Source organism: Colletotrichum fioriniae (assembly GCF_027942845.1).
Source record: "Colletotrichum fioriniae strain IMI 355084 chromosome Unknown scaffold_1, whole genome shotgun sequence".
NCBI classification, from domain to species: Eukaryota; Fungi; Ascomycota; class Sordariomycetes; order Glomerellales; family Glomerellaceae; genus Colletotrichum; species Colletotrichum fioriniae.
In genome coordinates this window covers 4417697-4437293 of record NW_027076837.1, presented here as the reverse complement: position 1 = coordinate 4437293, position 19597 = coordinate 4417697, and the positions used below count along the sequence as shown (strand labels likewise).

Sequence of the window (19597 nt, the reverse complement as noted above, 5' to 3'; positions counted from 1 at the left end):
TCAGAGGCCCTTTCGAAGGACCAGACGCAAAAGGTTGGGTGAATCCATGGCAGTCAAGACGGGAACCAACTTTGGCTGCCACCCCGCCACCGCCAACGGCTGCTGTCATCAAAACAACCACGGAAGTCGAAGAAAGCGTCGTAGAAGAGGTGGACGTTGAGGATGCAGCGTCTTGCCATCTACCGAGCCCGCGAAGCCTGGATCAACCCAACTTGAGCTCGCACCCTTTCATGGAAACAGACGAACTAGAACGAGTTGAAGCATGGCGAAATACTGCGGAATCTGTGAGCGATACACAAGAGTTTGCTTGGTCAGTAGAAGCCTCTCCTTCGCAGCCTCAATCACAGACACAACGTAAGCGACGGTCAACAGGGTCAGAATGGCTTAAGCGGCAAGACACCAAACGACGAAAAGCAGGGGATACAAATAGTCTCCGTGAGGACCCGGCTGCTACCCAGCGTGATGGCGCACGTTTTAGCCAAAATATTATACAGAAGCAAGGGGACACCGCCATGGAGGATGATGAGACTGCAAGCTTGGAGAGCTCTCAAATAAACCCACAAACCCCGCGCAAGGCCTTGAACTCAAGTGCCAGTCGCTCACACCAGCAACAAACCTCACAAATATCCAACAAATACGGCAGTACTGCACAAGAAGAGATATCAGCGCCGCTGAGCACCCCGATCCAGACTCCCCAGTCCAATAGGAAGGCAGTGGTCAAGACTGGAGACGGTGCTCCTCCCAGCAGTGTTGTCACTGTAGTCAAGGAAGAGGAATGGAGTGAATTCGAGACGCAGCAGGACGAAAGCTTCTTGTTCCGTGCAAGGCCAAGGAACCATGCCATCAATACCTTGAACTCAAGTCCCTTGAAGAGAATCTCCTTCGGCCAAGGTTCTTCCGCCGCTTCCACTTCTTCGAGCGAGAGCGACTCCCAAGGCGATGTCCAAGATTTGGAGGGTGACACTTGCATGGCAGACGACACTAAAGCTACTTCCCCAGGATCCAGCGAGGAAGATGGAGATCAACATTCCCCAGGGAAAGTTACAGCGCAAGGAGGGGAGAGCGGCGAGTTTATATCCGAGCCCCTGAGCAGTAGCATAGCCCTCGACGCGATGGAAAGCGACGTGTGTCCCACAAAAACGACAGACGCCGAAGTCCCAGAAATGGCCGAGAACCTTGATCAGCATCTGCCAGTTGAGACGGTCGCAACAGCAGAAATCGCGGATTTGACATCAAGCCAAGAGCCGACGATCGTGGCAACTGCTGCATCACAAGAGCAAGAAGTGAATTTGCCACCCGAAAGAGCCAGCGCAGTGCCGCAACCGCCGACGCCAGAAATCCGGGCCACTTCACCAAAGGAACCAGCAAGCCAAACCTCTAGCTCGTTCGCAGGCATACTACCGAATTTCTTTCCTCAAAGTCCCTGGTCGAAGCTGAGCCAATTCATCATTCCGCGTACTCCTCGTCCATGTAGCAACACTGATCAGAACCACCAACAACTGACTAATTCCAACATATCCACTGTTGAAAGCCCCAATGCTTCACCATTGGCTGCGTCAGTTGTGGAAACTGTTGTATCTGTGGGTGGAACTTCTGATCGAACAGTTGAGCGACATTCAGCATGCATTGTTGATAGATTGGTGGACGCGGCCAATCTTCACAACAGTCCCGCCTTACCAGCTTCACAACAGAGCCCGTGGAATATGGACGTGCCAGTCCTTCCTCAGCCGCAGCCGCAACAACAGCCGAGGGACGGTGATGCATTTAATACCATTGACCCAAGCTGCCAGAGTCCTTGGACTGCGAGCCCGACTAAAATGCGTCAAGCTGCTCAAGAAGCTCTCATGTCAAAGCTCTTCAATGTTGCCGAACCAGCTTCGCCTTCTCCGCTTGCTCCCACCGCTGCGATCACTCCTAAAGGTCCGTCTGTCACTACTGAACAGCCCAATGCTGCCGACACGTCAGAGTCAGTTTCGCCTGAGCCTATCTTCTCTATCAAGTCCTTTGCGAACTTTCTGTCCTCATCGCCCGAAAAACCACGTCGGCGTCTCAACAAGGCTCGCCTCAGTGGCGGTCACCTGCCTAGTACGCAGAACCTCATCGCCGCTACAACCAACAATCCATGGGAAAGCGCACCAAAGTCTGCCAAGAGGGTCAGATGGGCTTTACTGCCCAACGAAGTCGAAGGCGAAGAATCTTTAGAGAGCCAGAATCCTCACACGCCTACAACGCAAAGAGCTGCTTCGCCGCCGCCAGAAACCGCGGTAGCTGATTTACCAACCGGCGAAGACGATCAGTATAAAAAACACTTCCAAGCTGTTTCCCTTCGAAAAAGGCTTCATCACCATCTCTTGCCTTCAGCATCTCAGCAAGTGTTGCAAAGCCCAGGCCCGATGGCTATGGCAGAGGCTTTTGTCTCGGCTGACTCTTTCCGAGCTCCTCCAGTCCCGATGACCATCGTGCATGTCGACGATGCCCCACTGGTGCAAGACTATGCCGAGACGCAGGAGTCCGCCGTGGATGATGTTGACGACATCCTTCGTAACCTTAACGAGTTTATCGAAATGGTCGATGTCGAAGCTGATCTCGCGAGAGCCAAGGAAGAAGAGCAGAAGCAGAATGATAAACAACAGCAGCAGCGAATAGGCCAGCCTGTAAGCAAAAGCTTCACAGGGGGCTTCACTTTCGACGGGATGATGGACGCAGGAGTTTGGGATTGAGAATCTCTGATCAAAGGAGATGCCGTAGACGATGCATCATACTATTAATGTGTTCGGATGCAAGCAAGGAGTAGCCGCGCAGGCGGCGTCATTATGCGAATTATTATACTAGCGAGGTGTTTGGGGTCATGACAAAATACCAATTCATGGGTGGAGCAACTGCTTTGCTTTACTTACTCTGCGACGAATAGGTAGTTGCTACTCAGTCCATTTACTATAGTTAGCGGTTCCACCTGCAGCAAAGACCTGACCTTTGTCAAATGTTATGAAGTCAGTAATATGATCCTCATGCAACTTCTGCTGTGAACGATCACTTGGCTGTTTGCAAGATACGCCATGCGGTCAAAGTCGGGTACGTTTCAAAATGCCTCTCAGAGTGCTCCCGGGCTTTCATCGGAACACCTCCTAGAATCCCAACGCAGAGGTTTCTGTCTTAAATTTGTAGACGTGAAGTACTTTGCCGCTACTAGTCCTCCATCTTCCCCCTTGAGTCCAAGCAACGGAGAGCTTGATCGCTTGCAAAAGAAAGTCCACGCGTCTGCACTGAGTACTGTAGTCTCGATGCAAGCAAATCAACACTGTTCAGGCAATCAGTACTCAATTGCTCAAGAGCTACCGTCGAGCGCTTCAGAAGGAGAGAGAGGGGGGGCGAACTCACTACATGATGACTGGGAAGAAGCACTCCAGCGTATACGCAACCCGATCCGCGTAGCTCGTGACAGGATTACTCTGCGATATATTCAAAGAATGCGTGACGGTCCTCATGACCCCCGTCACCGCCAGCGTCGCGAGACGCACCTCGGTGCTCCGCACCAGATATCGCACGAATCCGATCCGGAGACCCGCCTGCGCCGACGCCGCCCGCGCCTCCGCGAACGCGCCGAGGAGGAAGTAGGCGCTCACGCACTCGGTCATGGCGAGCGGGCAGAAGTAGCCAATGTGCAGGCCGTTGATGAGGCTCTGCAGGCTGCCGTCGGCGCGGAGGATGTGCTCGACGCGGAAGACGATGATGAGGACGCGGACAGCGAGGATGGCGAAGAGGGCTAGCCAAAAGACTGTGGTGAAGATTTTGCGGCGTGTGTCGCGGAGGATGTTGCGGAGGATGATGTAGCTGTAGAAGGGGAGGCCGGCTTCTTGGACCTGTTGTTACTCGTGTAAGTCATCGGCATTTGAGTGTCCCAACAACCTTAGTCGGGATTTTCTCTCTCGGCATCCCTTTCTTACCATCCAGAAAAAGTCTCCAAAAGCCGCGACGACTGCTTTTCTTTCGAGGGGGTAGTACGTCTCGTCGTAGTAGGCGTAATAGCACAGCCCGTTCGCGATAGCCCCGGCGGCGGATGAGATGATGGGAACGATAGCGACCTTGGAGAAGGATGTGATACCAATGACGAGGAATCCGAGAATGACATTGAGCGCTCCAACGGTGCTCAACGGCGACCAGCTCAGCTCGAAATATGGCAGGTTGGACTGCGACTTCAAGGAGCTGTCAAACACGTTGAGAGTGCCCAAGGAACCCATACCCGGTTAGCGATGAACTTTGGCTAGCCAATGAGGCCGAAATTGGAGTGTCTCTCGGAGCCTCATGTGTAGTTGTTGTTAATAGCTCTCAAGAAACCCTATGACTCGTCTGCGTTTGAGTTGATATTGACATCTATTCCCAGGGAGTGTTTGGCGTTGGAGCCGTACATGAGTCTTCAAGTTTGTCGACGGCTGAAGAAACTCGGCTATTGCTGTCAACGGACCGGCGGGCCGTTTGCTTCAATCTCCTAGCCGCTCCCGTGTATCAGTCTTTGGATAGGTCGCCGTGTCCCCTTGGCTAAGGAGAGTTCTTCTACCTTTCGCATCGAGACTCTAGAGAATGTCGGAACAAAGGGGGCGGGGTTCTCAGGAGCGAACAGGTCCAGGAGGATCTGGGCCTTGGGGGGGGGCTATGACTAGCGGTTTGACATGAACCTTCGGGAGGCTTTATCTCGGAGCCTCACCGTCGGGACGAGAAGAGATGAACCTTAAATCCGTATGGACGGGTGCGGTTGACGCCGTGTGCCACATGCGGCACATCGCGTCGGCACCCTTCATAGGAGTTTCGGCCCCCCAAAAATGAGTTTACCAACTTGACGCTGCAAAATGCAGCGACTGTCCTTTACCTCATCTCGTATCCATACGCGGCGCGGCTAAAGCTGGGAAGACTAAATGGCACGACCGGAAAGTTACTGCCCATGGTTTCGACACATTTGCCGTTTGGTGCCAGCTAGCTGCGAGCTCTAAACGCGTTATCCTTTAGTCCGATATGGTTTACATGATTGGTATCATCGATCTTTGAGCAGACGGCTGTCACGTTTTCCATTTACAGTGGTAACTCTGGAAGAATCCAGCGCACGGCGGAAGCGTTACCCATTTACGACATCAATTTTAGAGCTTTGATAATACCTGCGCGTTTACCCAAGGTTTCGCCTTATCAAGCATCACAGGCTAAAACCTTATAGGGGTTGAGAATGGTTATATTAGTAAGAGATGTGTTCCCCCTTCCTGCTCCGTCTATTGGCTTTTCGTATAGTCGAAACAGACCTTGATACCCACCAACTCAACGATCAAGTTCACAGTCCATTGTTAGCCACCAAAATCATCTCTAAGCATGTTCTCAGCTCAGGTCACAGCCTGTCCGAAAAGCCAATTTCAGTGAACGAAGTTGTTAAACCCCCACTGCAGACAACACAACGACCACTCTTTCCAATAACTAACAGAGGTTGAGTCAAGCTCAACTTCTAGCCAACAACAAGCCACAGCCTGGGGGCAGACTTTTCTCTCACTCCCAGGATTTTTGAAAGATGGTATAGCCTTAAGCATACTCAACGCCCCTAATAACTTCCAGTCTAACAAGTTTTCATCCAGATGTAGTTATGTCAAGTACTTTAAGCTATTGTACCGATACCAGTATCGAGAAACCCCGTGCTTCCGACCTACTCAGTACCGCCTCCTAGTAATAGTGCGCTGCTTCGAACGTGGCGTCCCACAGCACCGAGATTGTCTCAACCACAAGTTTACTGTCTCAAAAGAACTCCATCAACGACAGTTTTCCGCTCAGGTTATGTTATGCGAACGAAAACCTCTCATAATACTCGTCATCGGCTTCTGGACCTCACGCTACTTCGTGAGTGACATTTCACACTCCACAATGAGGTGAAAAGCCTCAGCTGTGGTTGTGATCTCTGGTAAGGCGACGCGTCAGAGGCATAACACCTCACCCAAGATTTTACACTACCAATCTTTGACTGTTGTCCTCATGCCCGGATTTTCGAGATACAAATCAATTTCTTCCTCGTCTAGGTGAGATGCTGAGGGCTTGACGACAGCAAATTTGCCTGCGGTTGGAGAGAGCCTTGACATGCAGGAAACTCAGTCGACACACCACCTCTTTGGTCAGAGATCGCAAGCTTCTGGGGCTTCATGATTATCACTGAGCGAGGGCAAACCTCGAATGAGGTGCCCAGCCGGCGAATCTCGTCAAATGTAACCAGACGCGCGTCAAGATAACGAGGTCTCAATGATTTCACCACCAGTCTACTCATCTCGCCTGCCTGATAACGATTATTCGCCATTGAAGCGAAAGCCTTTACTTGCATAACGCGACTTGGAAAGAGCGTAGTCCTATCAACATGTTATGATTCTGATACCCTTTTGGATGACACTTGAAGACAGAAGGACAGGCTTTGACATTTCTCTACGAGAAACTTGAATTCAAACTTGCATTGGAGGTCCAAGGTGATGAGGACGGCTTACGACTATGTATGTCAAATTACTTTTCCATTCGTGAATAATCTATGTAATCGAAATACGTCTTACTACCATCAGTCGTAGCCTGCTTTCAATATCCTCCAGACAACACAACTCTCTTCTCGCCTGCTCAAGGGTCTCTGCCACCGTGGTCGAGACTTGAACAAAATGATTCTAAGAGCGGGAGGACAAGACAAACAGTGTGTTCCCGAGGAATTGACTTTTCTCGAAACTGAGAAATAAACTTGGACTTCACGAAGAAATGAGTAAACGCTGCAGCTACTGCCCCAAATCCCACGACACGGCCCTACCATCTCCTACTGGCCACTTGATATGCGCATATCAAACGAGTCATCATAGAACACGGAGGAGAACGGGGGGCAGTAACTTCCCAGCAGCAACAACAACAACAGCCAAACAAACGAGCTCATTCCCATGGCTATTCATCTTTACGCCCAACAAGATGAGCTTTGATCCACGGCCCACAAGTTCTAGAACAGACAATCATCGCAAGCAAGGGTTTATCTAAACGTGTAGCGCAGGTGGCCATCCGACTGGATAAATCCTGATTTCTCATCAGAAAGAGCCTTGGACACACACGTGGAAGACATGTAACAAAGAGCCTCTGTCCATAGAGAGGCAGCTTGTCATTGAGACAACACATCCAATTACTCCCTATCATATATCTCCGCCCTCGGTGTCTCTTTCCGGTTTTCTCTTCCCCAGAGTCCCGGAAAACTCAGCCGTGACCATCTATTGGGAGTAGCTATAGCCCTCCTCGGGCTCACCGACTCACCGTCTCCAAGGTTCAAGGATCTCAACACTCGCAGTGCTCCAATTTGCCGGGCTAGCTCGTAAGGCTTGACCCGACCCAAGCAGGATGTGAGCTTCCGAGTGACAGGCCACATGGCGGATCCCCGACCTCTCTTTGGACAAGAAAATAAAAAAGCAAAAGACAAAAAGTTCAAGGAAAGGTGGCCTGAAAGGTCAATGCCAGCCCCAGTGCGTCCGCACCCGGACTCTCCCAAAAAGAAACACCATCATCCCATGTCCGGACCAAGTCAGAGGGTTCGGGGGGCGTGTGTGTTCTTCGGTTACCGGGCCCCATGTGGCCCGTATCATTGAGACATGAAGCCCCACGAGGGAGGATCATCTATACTATTGCCAGAGCCATGTTCAATCCCAAGCCTTCCATCCGGAGTACATAGGTCTTGTCACAAACCGTTGGGGGCATTACATGGTGTATGGATAGTGTAAGAGATGAGCGATGCCCCTGAATTGGGGTTTCAGAGAGATCGGCAGGAACATTTCAGGGCCTTAGGTGCCTATCCTTACCGGTGGCAATGATGAAGCAAGCCGGCTGCGCCTCGCTGGCAATCCGGGGGAAGGAGACATGGTTTCCGGCAGAGCCTCAGGGGAAAAGAGCAATAAGATGAGAGTGTTGTCTCTCACAGGCTATGCTTTCCTCACGTGGGTGGGTTGATAGGATTCAAGACTTAGGTAGCCTCGAGGCTTGACTTCAAGCGGGCCAACCCATGTCAGGACTGTAAATGCCCAGTAACAACAACGCAAGCCCAGAATTTGGCTTGTGTAGGTACGGATGAAGAAAAGGGCCCAACTTTTGTCTTGGGGCAAGTCAAGCCGAACCGTTAGTATCACGCCCCATAGTCCTCGGCGACGAAGTGCACCACCAAGACGCCAGAAGCACGCAATATTGTATGATTGTGGGAAACACAAATCGATTGCCATGAGGTCAGACCAAACAGATCCGTCTGAACAGAGTACCATCTTTGGCGCGTCTATCATGCAGCAGCGTACTCTGTGCCCGGTCGATCATATCAAAGGGCCGCGCGGGTCTCCCGTGCTTTTCCTATTAGATATGTTGTGTAAAGCGCACGCACGGCGTGGCCAGTTCTTGCTCATAGCCAAGGCAGGAGAGTTTGATGCATAGACTTGAACAACCTTGGGTGGCTGTCGATTGAGGATGAGAGCGAAAGTAAGTACGGAGTATAGGAGTGGGCGATATGTTGGGTTACTTGGGTTGATGTCTTGGTTGGGCCGTTGCGAGGCGGTCTGGAGAGCACGTTGTCGGATGATTGGCAGCGAAGGGTCCGTTGGAGTTCTGGCAGATAAGTTGCGGATTGGGCTTGGCGCAAGCTTGTTCTTCCAGACTTCCGGGGATGGGGAATGGAGCCCCTCGAGCTGTTTAGAACCAAGAAAAACATTGGCATCTGCAAAGGGCATTTTGAGACGTGTCAGAAAACCGACATGCGTTTGGCTTAGACCGCAGATAAACGCTCCGTCCCGTCTCGACTGCCTTTGGCGGGGAAACTATTCCGCAGACCGACGAAACAAGGAGGAATGATGTTGAAATCGAGGCGGGTGGCCAGGGCCGGGTCTATGAACCTTGTAAATACACAGGGTCGACGCTACTCCGTACTCTTAGAGAGATTGCCAACGGTCCGATGGAACCGATTGCGGCCTCATTTTCAACATGGTTTGTACCTCGCACTTGGTGATGGGTGTTTGGTGTCATGGTAGTTAGTGTACTTGAGTGACTAATGCGATGATGCTGTGGAACACCTGCGATAGTCGTGCTGCGAAAGCGGATCCAACTGTCCACTATCTCAATGACACCTGGTTGGCTAACGATGTAGAGACGCGCCGATGAGTTGGTCGTCCGTCTGTCTAGTCGGAGAAATGGGCGGAGTGTTCTTTTCAATGCCAGCAGGGCATGCTCTTCAAGACGTGCCGCAGTGTAACCACACCTACTGGAACAAGGCTTCCATTCATTTGCTCTTGGCGGATGACGGATGGAACCATGTTCAGGCCCGGTCAGCAACCCGGACACCGGACAAAACAAGCGAGAAGACCAGCAAGCAGCCCTGGGACGGGGACGCTAGCCAGTGGTCCAAGGGTTGGCCCGCACCGGCGATGTGTGGCATCCTGGGGAAACATCAGGGGGTCCGGCAAAAAGAATTATCAAGGGTGCTGATAGACGCTAGGTAGTTCTGGTTCGGCTCTGCTTCTGGCATCTGCTCCTGCTTGGATGGAACTGATAGTCCGCGTACGCCAAAGACCGAATATTCCGCCATCTGCGTGGCATGCCAATACTCTCTCTCTCAATTGTGCCGCCGTCGTTTTGCGCAACCAAGCGACCAAGCACTCATCTGATACATCAAATTCCGGTAGGCGAGACACCGAGAACTGTGGCACTCGAGACGAGCCTGTAGAATCGAGGGAAGCGACAACGTGCTCTCTGGAAGTTTCGGGATCAGCGGCCGAGCAAATTTGTCGTGTCGGTGAAAGGGAGAAGGTAGAATTCGACGAAACCCAGCTATGCCGGCATGGCGCGGTGTACATTGCGGTCTGAGATGTTGCTAAGCCGGGGAACGGACCCGAGATACTGTCGCGTCCAAATACATGTACGCAGTGACACTGCTTACATCATGGCGGCAGTCCAGTCGTTTGTGGTACAGGTCGTCAATTATCCTTGGGTAATAGTGGTTCCCGTGACCAAGACCTAGGACAAAGGCTCTTCAAAACGTTGGGCAAGGCTGTTGTTCAGAGGCGGCAGGGTAGTCTACAGGCAAGATGCAGGCAGACGGAGGTCAGCCGGTTAATGATCCCAATGGCTGAAGGGACGAAGGTTCGGCCCCTCCTTCTTTTGTGGCCCATGAGAAGAGGGATACCTGCTGCTGGCTGATGCTAGCTAGGGCTTCTCCAACCGTTTGGCGTCTAGGCCTAGACCCAAGCTCTCTGTACTCCGTAGACTCTATGCGCTCAAGTGGTATGTGGTGTTTGGAAGTCTTGACTTTGGGTAAGCAGGATTGGATTGAGCCAGGGACGACGTAAAAACCTAGGAACGATTCCGGGCTGGCTAGTAATGCCCCTGGCGCTTGTGAGTTCTGAGGTTTGTGTTCGTAGTGTATCCGTTCGGAGTAGCTGGAGGTGTCCAAGACGAGCCACTGGGAGGGCTCCGGGAGCCAAGTTAGCAGTCCCGTGGACGGCGTCACACCGTACAAGCGGGGTTTAGACGAAGGGCTACTGGGTTGATACTGGAAGCGACTAGGGTCGCGCAGGGGCGCCCGCAGCCATGGGAACGAGAGCGACGGGGGGATGGCCATGTTTCGATTGACTTAGCGGCATGCGCAAAGCCAGCTGACAGGTTGGGTACCCGTACTTTGAAGAAGCAACGGTGTTATTCTTGTTGTGATGCGATGCGATGCGCTGCGAACTAGAGACGATAAAGTGTGGCATAGTTGGTGCTTTGGGTACTAAGGTTGTTTGCCAGCATGCTGGCTGTGTCAGTAACGTGGGGCATAGATAAGAGAATCGCATTCTTTGGCTAAGCTGTCCATGAAGGCCAGAGTGACACGACCAATTCGTTATCGACCTGGACATGTGGTGTAATGTCTGGGAAGCGAGGATGAATGAGGGTTGATGCAAGGTGGTGTTGATGTCAGAAATTGGGTTGACATCCGCTGCCGCGCCGACGGGAGCTGATCCCAAGGGATTGCGTCGATGCTTGAGCTGACCCGATTCAAGGCAAGTACCTTACGGGATAGGTACCTTACACTATGTGACTGCCTTATCAGATGTACAGAGAGCTTCCATTTGCAACTTTGGGAACAGGAAAGTGGAAAGTTGAGAGTGGTTCCTTCTCGTCGTAAATGTTTCCTCCCCCAGGTGCCACTACTTTCCACACGTGGGAGTAGCAGAAGTACTTTTCACGTGTATTTGCTGGGAAAGTGTACATGAATGTCATTTTGAGAGGTTGCGTCCTTATCCTCGGTACTTTGTCTACCGTCTGATGAGTCACTTAATTGGATGTACCTCATCTGTGATCACACTACGTAGGTACAGACTGCCCGTCTTGGCCTCCCTATCAGGGGCGCCAGGGCCCTGGACATCCCTGCTGGTTACGTCCACTCCTCCGCTCCGAGGCGTCGCGCCGTCTTTCTGCTAGAAACTTTGGCCCCCGCTGTTATCAGCAAAAAAAAAGGTGCGAACCCCAAACCCCAAACCCCAACATGCTCTCGCCATTGGGACCTCCCGCTTTCGATAAGGACGATGTCTGGTGAGTAGCGTGGTAGCTTAGGATAAGAGGCTGCCTTGTAGCGCATCTGAAAGTATTGTCGCTCACAATTTGGCCGGGAGGCTACCTGCATTTGCGCTGCTCTGAACGCGATTGTCATGGTGTGTTTGCCCCTCCAACACATACATACACACACACACACAAACAATCTCATCCCCTCACTCATCAACCCCAACGTGAGGAGACGCCTCTACTTGACTTATTGTCTGGGTATGCAGTTGACTGTGCAGTACTCCGTATTGGTGCCAGATATTCATCTACGGAACACAAGTAATCGGTGTTGCATCTTTCTGCCCAGCCTCATGAGATCGAACCCATGAGATTTGAGCATCCACATACCTTGCGGTACTTAGCCCACAGGGCAGCAGCAAAACCCACTCACCTCCACCGCTCACAGACGCATAGTAGCGCATCGCATCCCTGGCATTCATTCAGTATCTCACTGGCTCTATCACTCACACCACTGTCGTTGCCAGCCACTACCGGCACTAAGTGCGAAACTCACTTGCTTGCTCACTCGAGTACTCACTCACTCGAATGGACTCCTTTACTTTCCTTAAACCGAGCCTTAGGTAACCTACCTATCCGTACGGTATCCGTAAGGTGAGGGAAGCATCTAGGAACCAATGGAAGGTACCTAACCTAAACTCAGGCACCTTGTAACGTGTACACCCTCCGGCCTCTCGTCCCGACCCCGGGCCCCTGGCCTGCCCTGGCCTGCCCTGGCCTGCCCTGTCCTGTCCCGTTCCCCCTCTGGGCGCTGGGCGCTGGGCTCTCTGGTCACTCGCTCGCTCCTTCCTTTGCCACTGTCCTGCCCAATCCTGCGCCCACACCTTTTTTCCCAGCCCGCCCACTTTACTCTTTCCTCTCGCCTACCGCCGCATGTCGTGACGTTCCTTTCCCTTCCCCCATTCTTACACCTTACCGAACCTCCCACACACACACTTCCGTCACTCACTCATTCACCACACCACGCAGGAGACGCAACCACGCCGCTCTCTATCCCTCCTGCCGCCCCAGAAACAATCGGCGACCAATCCTCCCATATCGTCCAGACTCTCGCCAGATGTTTCCCTCATGTCCAGCCCGCCTCGTAACGCCGAAAATGCCGCACCCGCGACCCTGGTGAGCCCCGCGCATTTGTCGTCGTCGTCGTCCACTCCCAGTTCCGCCTCCGCTTCCGCCCCCATCATCTCCAGTCCAAAGTCCAGTCAAAGTCCCAGTCCGAGAGATCCAGCTGCCAACGCGACTGGTCTTGACGAACCTGGTACCGAACCTGATACCGATGCTGGTCTCGCTGCCCCGGTCGCTGCTCCTGCTCCTACTGCCGCTGCCGCTCTCCAACACCAAACTCTACCTCAAGTCCCTCCGCAATCACTTCAAGTTCTAGACACCCCCCTAGCCCAAGCTGCAGATCCACCCCCTGCCACGGCCGCTGTCACCCAGCACCAGCAGGATGTCTCGAGCCATGTCGACCCGAATATTAAAAAGCCCCGAGGCCCTGCTGCCCTCCCGAGGCAGTCCGGTCCGTCCTTGCTAACCCAAGCCCTCGCCTCAGCTCGCGGCATCCCTTCGAGAACACACTCCCACCAAGACCAAACATCACAACCTTCCAGCCAGCTTTCCACCCGCTCGCTGCCTTCGCCTACCGCCGACTTCGTCCCTTCCAACTCAAACTCAAACTCCAACCCATCCTCTGCTACTGCTGGCCTGGATCCTCTCGCCGTCGACGACCTCCGCAATGTTCCCTCCCTTCCCGGCCATGGCGCCTCAGTAACTCCCCGAAGCGCTCCTCAACCCGGCATCGTACCCCCTTCCGACGTTATCACCCAGACTGCTGCTGTCCATACCCCCGACGCCGACATGGAGATAATGACATCGCCCACCTACGATATGGCCAGTTTTCAGGGTATTCGAGCAATGCTGCTGGATCACCGCGACTTTCTCAAGAGCACGCGCTCGCCTCGTGGCAGGGGTTCCTCCTTGGAGCGGGTTGATCCGGAGATGCGAGCACAGGGAGGCCTCCGAAAAAGCAGAGCTCATTCTCACTCCACCAGCCCAGAGGGATCTCTTAGTTCAGTTGCTCAAATGGATCAGAAACTACACCAGGATACCACTACCGTGCCTGAAGGCCGACCGAAGAAACTGGAGCAACGCTTCTCCGTTGGACCCGAAAAGATATGGTCGATTGGGTCCAGCGAGGCCATCGACGGACAAGAAGATGGACAGGTGGAGAAGTCCGTTCACGAAGCCATGATTGGCGCCGAGCCCAACGCTCGCAGCCGAAAGGCTAGCTACAGTCTACGATTCTTTCGAGAGGGATTGCCTAAGGAGGAGAAGACGCCAGGACGCAGAAAGGAGCAGCGCCCCAAGGAGAAGCCCTCTCTGAGCTCAGATTCACAGGAACCGCTCTCGTCAGACATTGCCATTGAAGATTTCGCCAAGGCTGCCAGTGCTCAGCCCTCGCCTAGGATCCTTGACAAGAAGGACTGGGTGCCAAAGCAACTCGAAAGAGTCAAGACTTTTCCCCTTCAGTCGCCTCAGGCTGGCGAGACCCCCATCTTGACCGACTCGCCTACTCAAGATTATTTCGGGTTAAGGAAGGTCAATGGCGACATTTTCCATAAGGTGGATACAGAAGGCACTAGACCGGTCAGCAACACGTCCGTTCCTGCGAATGGAGAGAAAGAGGGCGACACCTCGCTGCCCTCAATTGAAGAATCCGTAGCGGTCGAGACTCGACGTCTGTCAGCCGACAGCAGCGACCCTGGAGAAAGTCACGAGGAGGGAGACGAGTCTTCCGAGGAGAAAATCTCTTCAGCTGTGTTTGTGCCGCACCCTGGCTTGGAGGAGGCAGCTGAACGCGAGAGAGACGTGGCGAAGCCGAGACAGACACCCGGTCGCACCATGTCGAAAGCCAGAGCCGAGGACTTCCACCCCTGGCTGGTGAAGGCCGATGAGCCTGAGCCCGAGGAGGAGCTGCTCTCTCCTGACCAGCCTCCCGAAACTCCTTCCAAGTCGAAGCCGAAGCGCTTGCCCGGCGAGCCCAACATCACTCTACGTGAGGTTCAACCGGGCACCATTGAAGATGTGATGGCTGACGAAGAGCCGGAGCCGCCGACGCCAAAGCACATCCCTGCACATATTGATGATCACGCACACCATCATCAAGTCGAGCAGAAAGAGCCTCTCGAGGCCATCGAACTCATCCCCTACAAGCACCAGGTTGGCGGTCATACCACACTTTGGCGCTTTTCGAAGAGAGCTGTCTGCAAACAGCTCAACAACCGGGAGAATGAGTTTTACGAAAATGTGGAACAGGATCATCCTGATTTGCTCTCATTCCTCCCACGGTACATTGGCGTCCTGAATGTAACTTTCCACAAGCAACCCCGGCGAAAGTCGACCCATAGGCGCGATGACGCTCCTTTGCTGGAGCGGAAGCCGACCGGAGAGATTGGTGCCACGGCGTTAGCGGACGCGACCAAGTCGAACGGATTCAACGGCGCATCTCAACCGAGCCAAGAGCATCGCCGCATCATCAGCCAGTCACTTTCCTCCGCTCCCGAGCCAATCCCGACGGTGACTTTTGACGACAACTGGCATATCTTGCCCCGGAATCTGCTGCAGCCGACGCCTCCTCCAGTAGTCATGCCGACTCGGGGTCGAAGCACATCATCTGCAGGTCTTCCTGACAACCCTGAGCAGAGCAAAATGGCATCTCCAACAAGGCCAAGCCTGGATGACAGACATGCGAATAGCTGGGGTGCAACTACCGTGAATAAGCGGCTGCGCAATGAGGTGTTCAACGACGTCTTCTTGAAGCAGCCAATTCCGATCCACAAGCACCGCCGCCCACATCAAAAGTCGATGGCATTCCGTAAGCAGCAGACGTTGAGGCCAGCTAGCTCCGTACCCGACTTAGTGCGCAGACAAGATCCGTCTGCCGTAGAAGGTCACGCACCTCAAAGGCCTAGCCCGCTTCGGCCCAGCAGCTCCTCGCCACCACCCACAGAGAGCATTGCCATGGAGCGCCCGAGCCATCTCGAGGCTACCGAGGGAGAGGCCGAAGATAGCGATGTCAAGGACGTGACGGGCACCAGTGCACCGGAGCCGGAAACTCTTGCAGACAAAATTATTGCCCAAAAGAAGAAGAGACGCTATTCTGGAACAGGCCTCCGACGGAAGCCACGAACAGTGACGGAGTCTAGAGGGCATCTCAAGTACTGGGAAGAGGCGGATGACGCTGGTTATAGAGGTGAAGACGAAGGCGCGCAGTCCCTCATCTCGTCCCAAGTGAACTCGCCCATGATCGAAGCGCCAAGCACGAATGGCACAAACGCCAGTGAAGGTGCCGCGAAAGAACTGAGTCTCCCAGTGCCTGCTGCTGATGCATCTCAAGCCGACGTCCCGACCGAAGCTGAGCACTCTACGTATGCTTCAACTGTCCCGTCCGAGGTGCCTAGCCCTACCCAAGAGTTCCGCAGAATCCCGCGACCTGTGAATCCGAAGGAAGCGCAAACGCAGAGAGACTCCCGCGTTGAGTACTTCCTCCTGTTAGAAGATCTCACAGCAGGCATGAAGCGGCCTTGTATCATGGACCTAAAGATGGGCACCAGACAGTACGGTGTTGAGGCCACGCCCAAGAAGCAAAAGTCGCAGCAGGGCAAGTGTGCCAGGACCACCTCGCGTGAACTTGGCGTGCGTGTATGCGGACTTCAAGTCTGGGATGTCAAGAGCCAGAGCTACGTTTTCAAGGACAAGTACTTTGGACGTGATCTCAAGGCCGGTCAAGAGTTCCAGGACGCTTTGACGCGATTCTTATACGATGGCGTCGACTACTCGAGCATTTTGCGACACATACCGACGATCCTGCAAAAGCTGGACCACCTCGAGTCGATTGTCCGGGGACTGGACGGCTACCGATTTTACGCCGCCAGTCTCCTCATGTTTTACGATGGCGACACGACCAACGAGGGCAATGAATACGATACAGTCGTTGACGATTCTACGACTGACTTTGCAACCGACACGGAGGAGACGTCGGCGTTGCGCGAGAAGAAGAAGCAGAAGAAGAAGCGCGGCATCGACTTCAAGATTGCCGACTTTGCAAACAGCCTGACCAAGGGCGACCTTGCAGAGGGAAAGCCGTGTCCGCCGCGGCATCCCAATGAGCCGGACCGTGGCTTCCTCCGAGGTCTTCGAACGTTGAGGAAGTATTTCCTCAAGATCCAGAAGGATATTCGTGCTGAGATGGGTCCGGATTGTCACGGACGAGGTCACAGTATGGATGTTGATGATATTGATATCGACCACGTATCGGACGAGGAGGGGTCTGTCAGCGAATGATTTGGAAGAAGGGGGGAAATGAGGGGGGGTGTTCTCTTTCTTCTTGTTGATAATTTGGGAAATTCTTTTTCTTATTCTGGATTGGGGTGTGTGTGTGGTTTTTTTATGGGATAGGAAGGGAATTGGGGTTCGGCGGAGTCAGGGACGGCATTTGACAACATACCCGGCATCGGTTCGGCGTCACAAATACAGATTTCAAGGCAACTGAGATGTTTTGTACTTTCACTTTTGTTTCTCTGTCTCTCTCATGAGCTTGAGTGGTGGCTGCCGCAGAATGTGCCGTGTCTGACGTGAGTCTTGCTGATGAGGAATGCGGTGATGTGTAGTATTGGTGAGGGGGGCGGGTGGGCTTGATCTGCCCAGGTGGTGAAGGCGTTGCGTTTTCTTTCGTTGCTTGTGGATCTGGTTTAGACATCAAGGTAGACAAAATGAGTAGAATTCTTCTCGCCCGAAATTCCCTTTTGAACAATATGGCTTTTTTGTGTTTCAATGATGGAAAAATCCCGATTTAGTAAACGCCACGACCACGGTCCTCTCTCACCCTTTGCGTCTCTGTTTCCGAGTTGCCGGGTTGCCGGCCGCTTGAGGTCCGGGTGTCTTATGTAAGCTTCCGACGTCGAGCGAAGTATAATACCAGGGGGGGGTGCTCTTTGCCGGCACACTTTGACACATGGCTATGTTGGTTTCATCCAACATCCCATGACGAACTTGATCAGTGCTCTCATCCATATACTTAAGTCATTTTAAATCCCAGTAGGAGCTTTGTCGTCGGGCAGTAGTACCATATCTGGCGGGCCACCAAGAGATAACATCACATGGTCGCATGCTCTACTCGCTTCCGTCGCGAATAAGAGAACATCATCCACATCCCCCTTCCAAGCCTTGAAGGAGAATCAAGAACACAAGCCACAAATGGGCTCCGTCATCTCCGCCCTCCGCGGCGCAACAAAAACCGTCGGCGCCGTAGCAAAGCTCCTCCTGGACCTGAACAAGACATACCAGGCCCTCCTGGCCCGCGTCAACGCACCGCCGGGCCTACCGTACGCGAACCCTTCGAAACCCTACTGGCTCGACGACCCGCCGTTCCCGGAGCTCGTGGACGCGCGGTCCGAGAAGCTGCCGGCGGAGGCGGATGTTGTGATTATCGGGAGCGGAATTACGGGGGCTGCGGTGGCGAGGAGTCTGTATACCGCCGCAGGTGCATCGGATGCGTCGGATGAGGGGGGAGAGAAGAAGGGGCCTAGGGTTGTGGTGCTTGAAGCGAGAAGTTTATGTGCCGGTGCGACGGGGCGGAATGGAGGACACGTCAAGGCGAGTCCGCACGAGCTCTTTCCTAAACTCGCAAAGTATTTCGGCAAAGAGGGCGCCGCGAGGTTGACGAAATTCGCGTTGCGGACCGCGGAGGCCGTGTTGGAGGTTGGCGGGGAGCAAGGCAGGGAAGTGGCCGAATGCAGACGCGTCGAGACGGTGGATTTCTTCCTCGATGACAAGGGATTCGAGGCGGGGAAGAAGGAGGTGGAGGAGTTGAGGCGGTGGGTGCCCGAGGTTGAGATTGCGGTGCTGGGGAGGAAGGAGACGAAGGCAAAGTTTGGGGTTGAGACGGCGCATGTTGCTGGGGGGTTGGTGTATTCTGCTGGCGCGATGTGGCCGTATCGGCTTGTTGCGAAGATTTGGAAAGAGTTGGTTGATGAGTTTGGGGGTAGGTTGAGCCTGGAGATGAATACGCCTGTTGAGGAGGTCGTGGTTGATGGCGAGGGGGGTGGGAGGCCGTATGTTGTTAGGACGGCGAGGGGGGCGATTAGGGCGAGACATGTTGTTCATGCTACGAATGCGCATGCGGGACAGTTTTTGCCTGGGTTGAGGGGGAAGATGGCGGGTGTGAAGGCTCATATGACTGCCCAGCGGCCCTCGACGACGACGGCGACGACGACACTCTCCGGGCAAACGACTCAACAAGACGGAGCAGGAGAAGCAGGCTTTCAGTGGCCGGATGATAGTCGCGCCGGAAGCAAATCATGGAGCATCATCTACGGCAACGGCGCCTTCGACTACGTCACGCAGCGGCCCAATGGAGACGTGATGCTCGGCGGCGGGTTCGCGCGGAGCGCGGGCGAGGGCGTGGACATGGTTGGCGTGTACGACGATTCCGGGACGGACGGGATGACGATTGCGCATGTGTCTGGGGTCATGAGCGCCGTGTTTGGGGCAAGGTGGAGGGGCGATGTGGTGAGGGTTTGGAGCGGTGTTTTGGGTGTTACGGGGGATATGGCGCCTTTTGTTGGGCGGGTTCCTGCGAGTGTTGCTGGGGTTAGGGAGAAGATTGTTTCGTCTCCTTGGTTTGGGTCGAAGAAGGGGAGGGAGTGTGTCAAGGTGAAGAAGGTCGGGAAGACGGTTGATGAGACGGAGGAGGAACAGCCGTGGATGGGGGCTGAAGCTGGACAGTGGGTTAGTGCTGGGTATTGTGGTGATGGTATGGTTTGGGCTTGGCTTTGCGGGACTGCGTTGGGGGTCATGGTTGCGGGTAAGGAGGACGTTGTGCTAGAGAAGGGCGTTGGGTTTCCTGGGGGTCGCTTGGCTGAGTGGTTTCCCAAGGAGTTGTTGCTTACGGAGGCGAGGTTGAGGAAGGCTGATATGAGTAATTTGGTGGACGAGATATAAT

The 19597-nt window shown here is 53.8% G+C and overlaps 4 protein-coding genes across 4 annotated transcripts; 3 read left to right on the top strand and 1 right to left on the bottom strand.

The window, feature by feature from the left end:
• Nucleotides 1–1844: 1844 nt before the first annotated feature.
• On the top strand, nt 1845–2720 carry N0V96_001121 (uncharacterized protein; the record flags this gene model as incomplete). Its single annotated transcript, XM_065756132.1, has 1 exon — nt 1845–2720. The coding sequence occupies one exon, from the start codon at nt 1845–1847 to the stop codon at nt 2718–2720; it is 876 nt and encodes a 291-aa protein (XP_065615372.1).
• A 657-nt stretch (nt 2721–3377) lies between these two features.
• N0V96_001120 (uncharacterized protein) lies at nt 3378–4238 on the bottom strand (the record flags this gene model as incomplete). Its single annotated transcript, XM_053195217.1, has 2 exons — nt 3378–3860; nt 3945–4238. 2 exons carry the CDS (start codon nt 4236–4238, stop codon nt 3378–3380), a joined length of 777 nt encoding a protein of 258 aa, XP_053047187.1.
• Nucleotides 4239–12666: 8428 nt separating this feature from the next.
• Nucleotides 12667–16938, top strand: KCS1 (inositol polyphosphate kinase kcs1; the record flags this gene model as incomplete). Its single annotated transcript, XM_065756131.1, has 1 exon — nt 12667–16938. The coding sequence occupies one exon, from the start codon at nt 12667–12669 to the stop codon at nt 16936–16938; it is 4272 nt and encodes a 1423-aa protein (XP_065615371.1).
• Nucleotides 16939–17850: 912 nt separating this feature from the next.
• Nucleotides 17851–19596, top strand: N0V96_001118 (uncharacterized protein; the record flags this gene model as incomplete). The annotated part of the gene is made up of 1 exon (XM_053195219.2): nt 17851–19596. The coding sequence occupies one exon, from the start codon at nt 17851–17853 to the stop codon at nt 19594–19596; it is 1746 nt and encodes a 581-aa protein (XP_053047189.2).
• Between the last annotated feature and the right edge of the window lies 1 nt (nt 19597).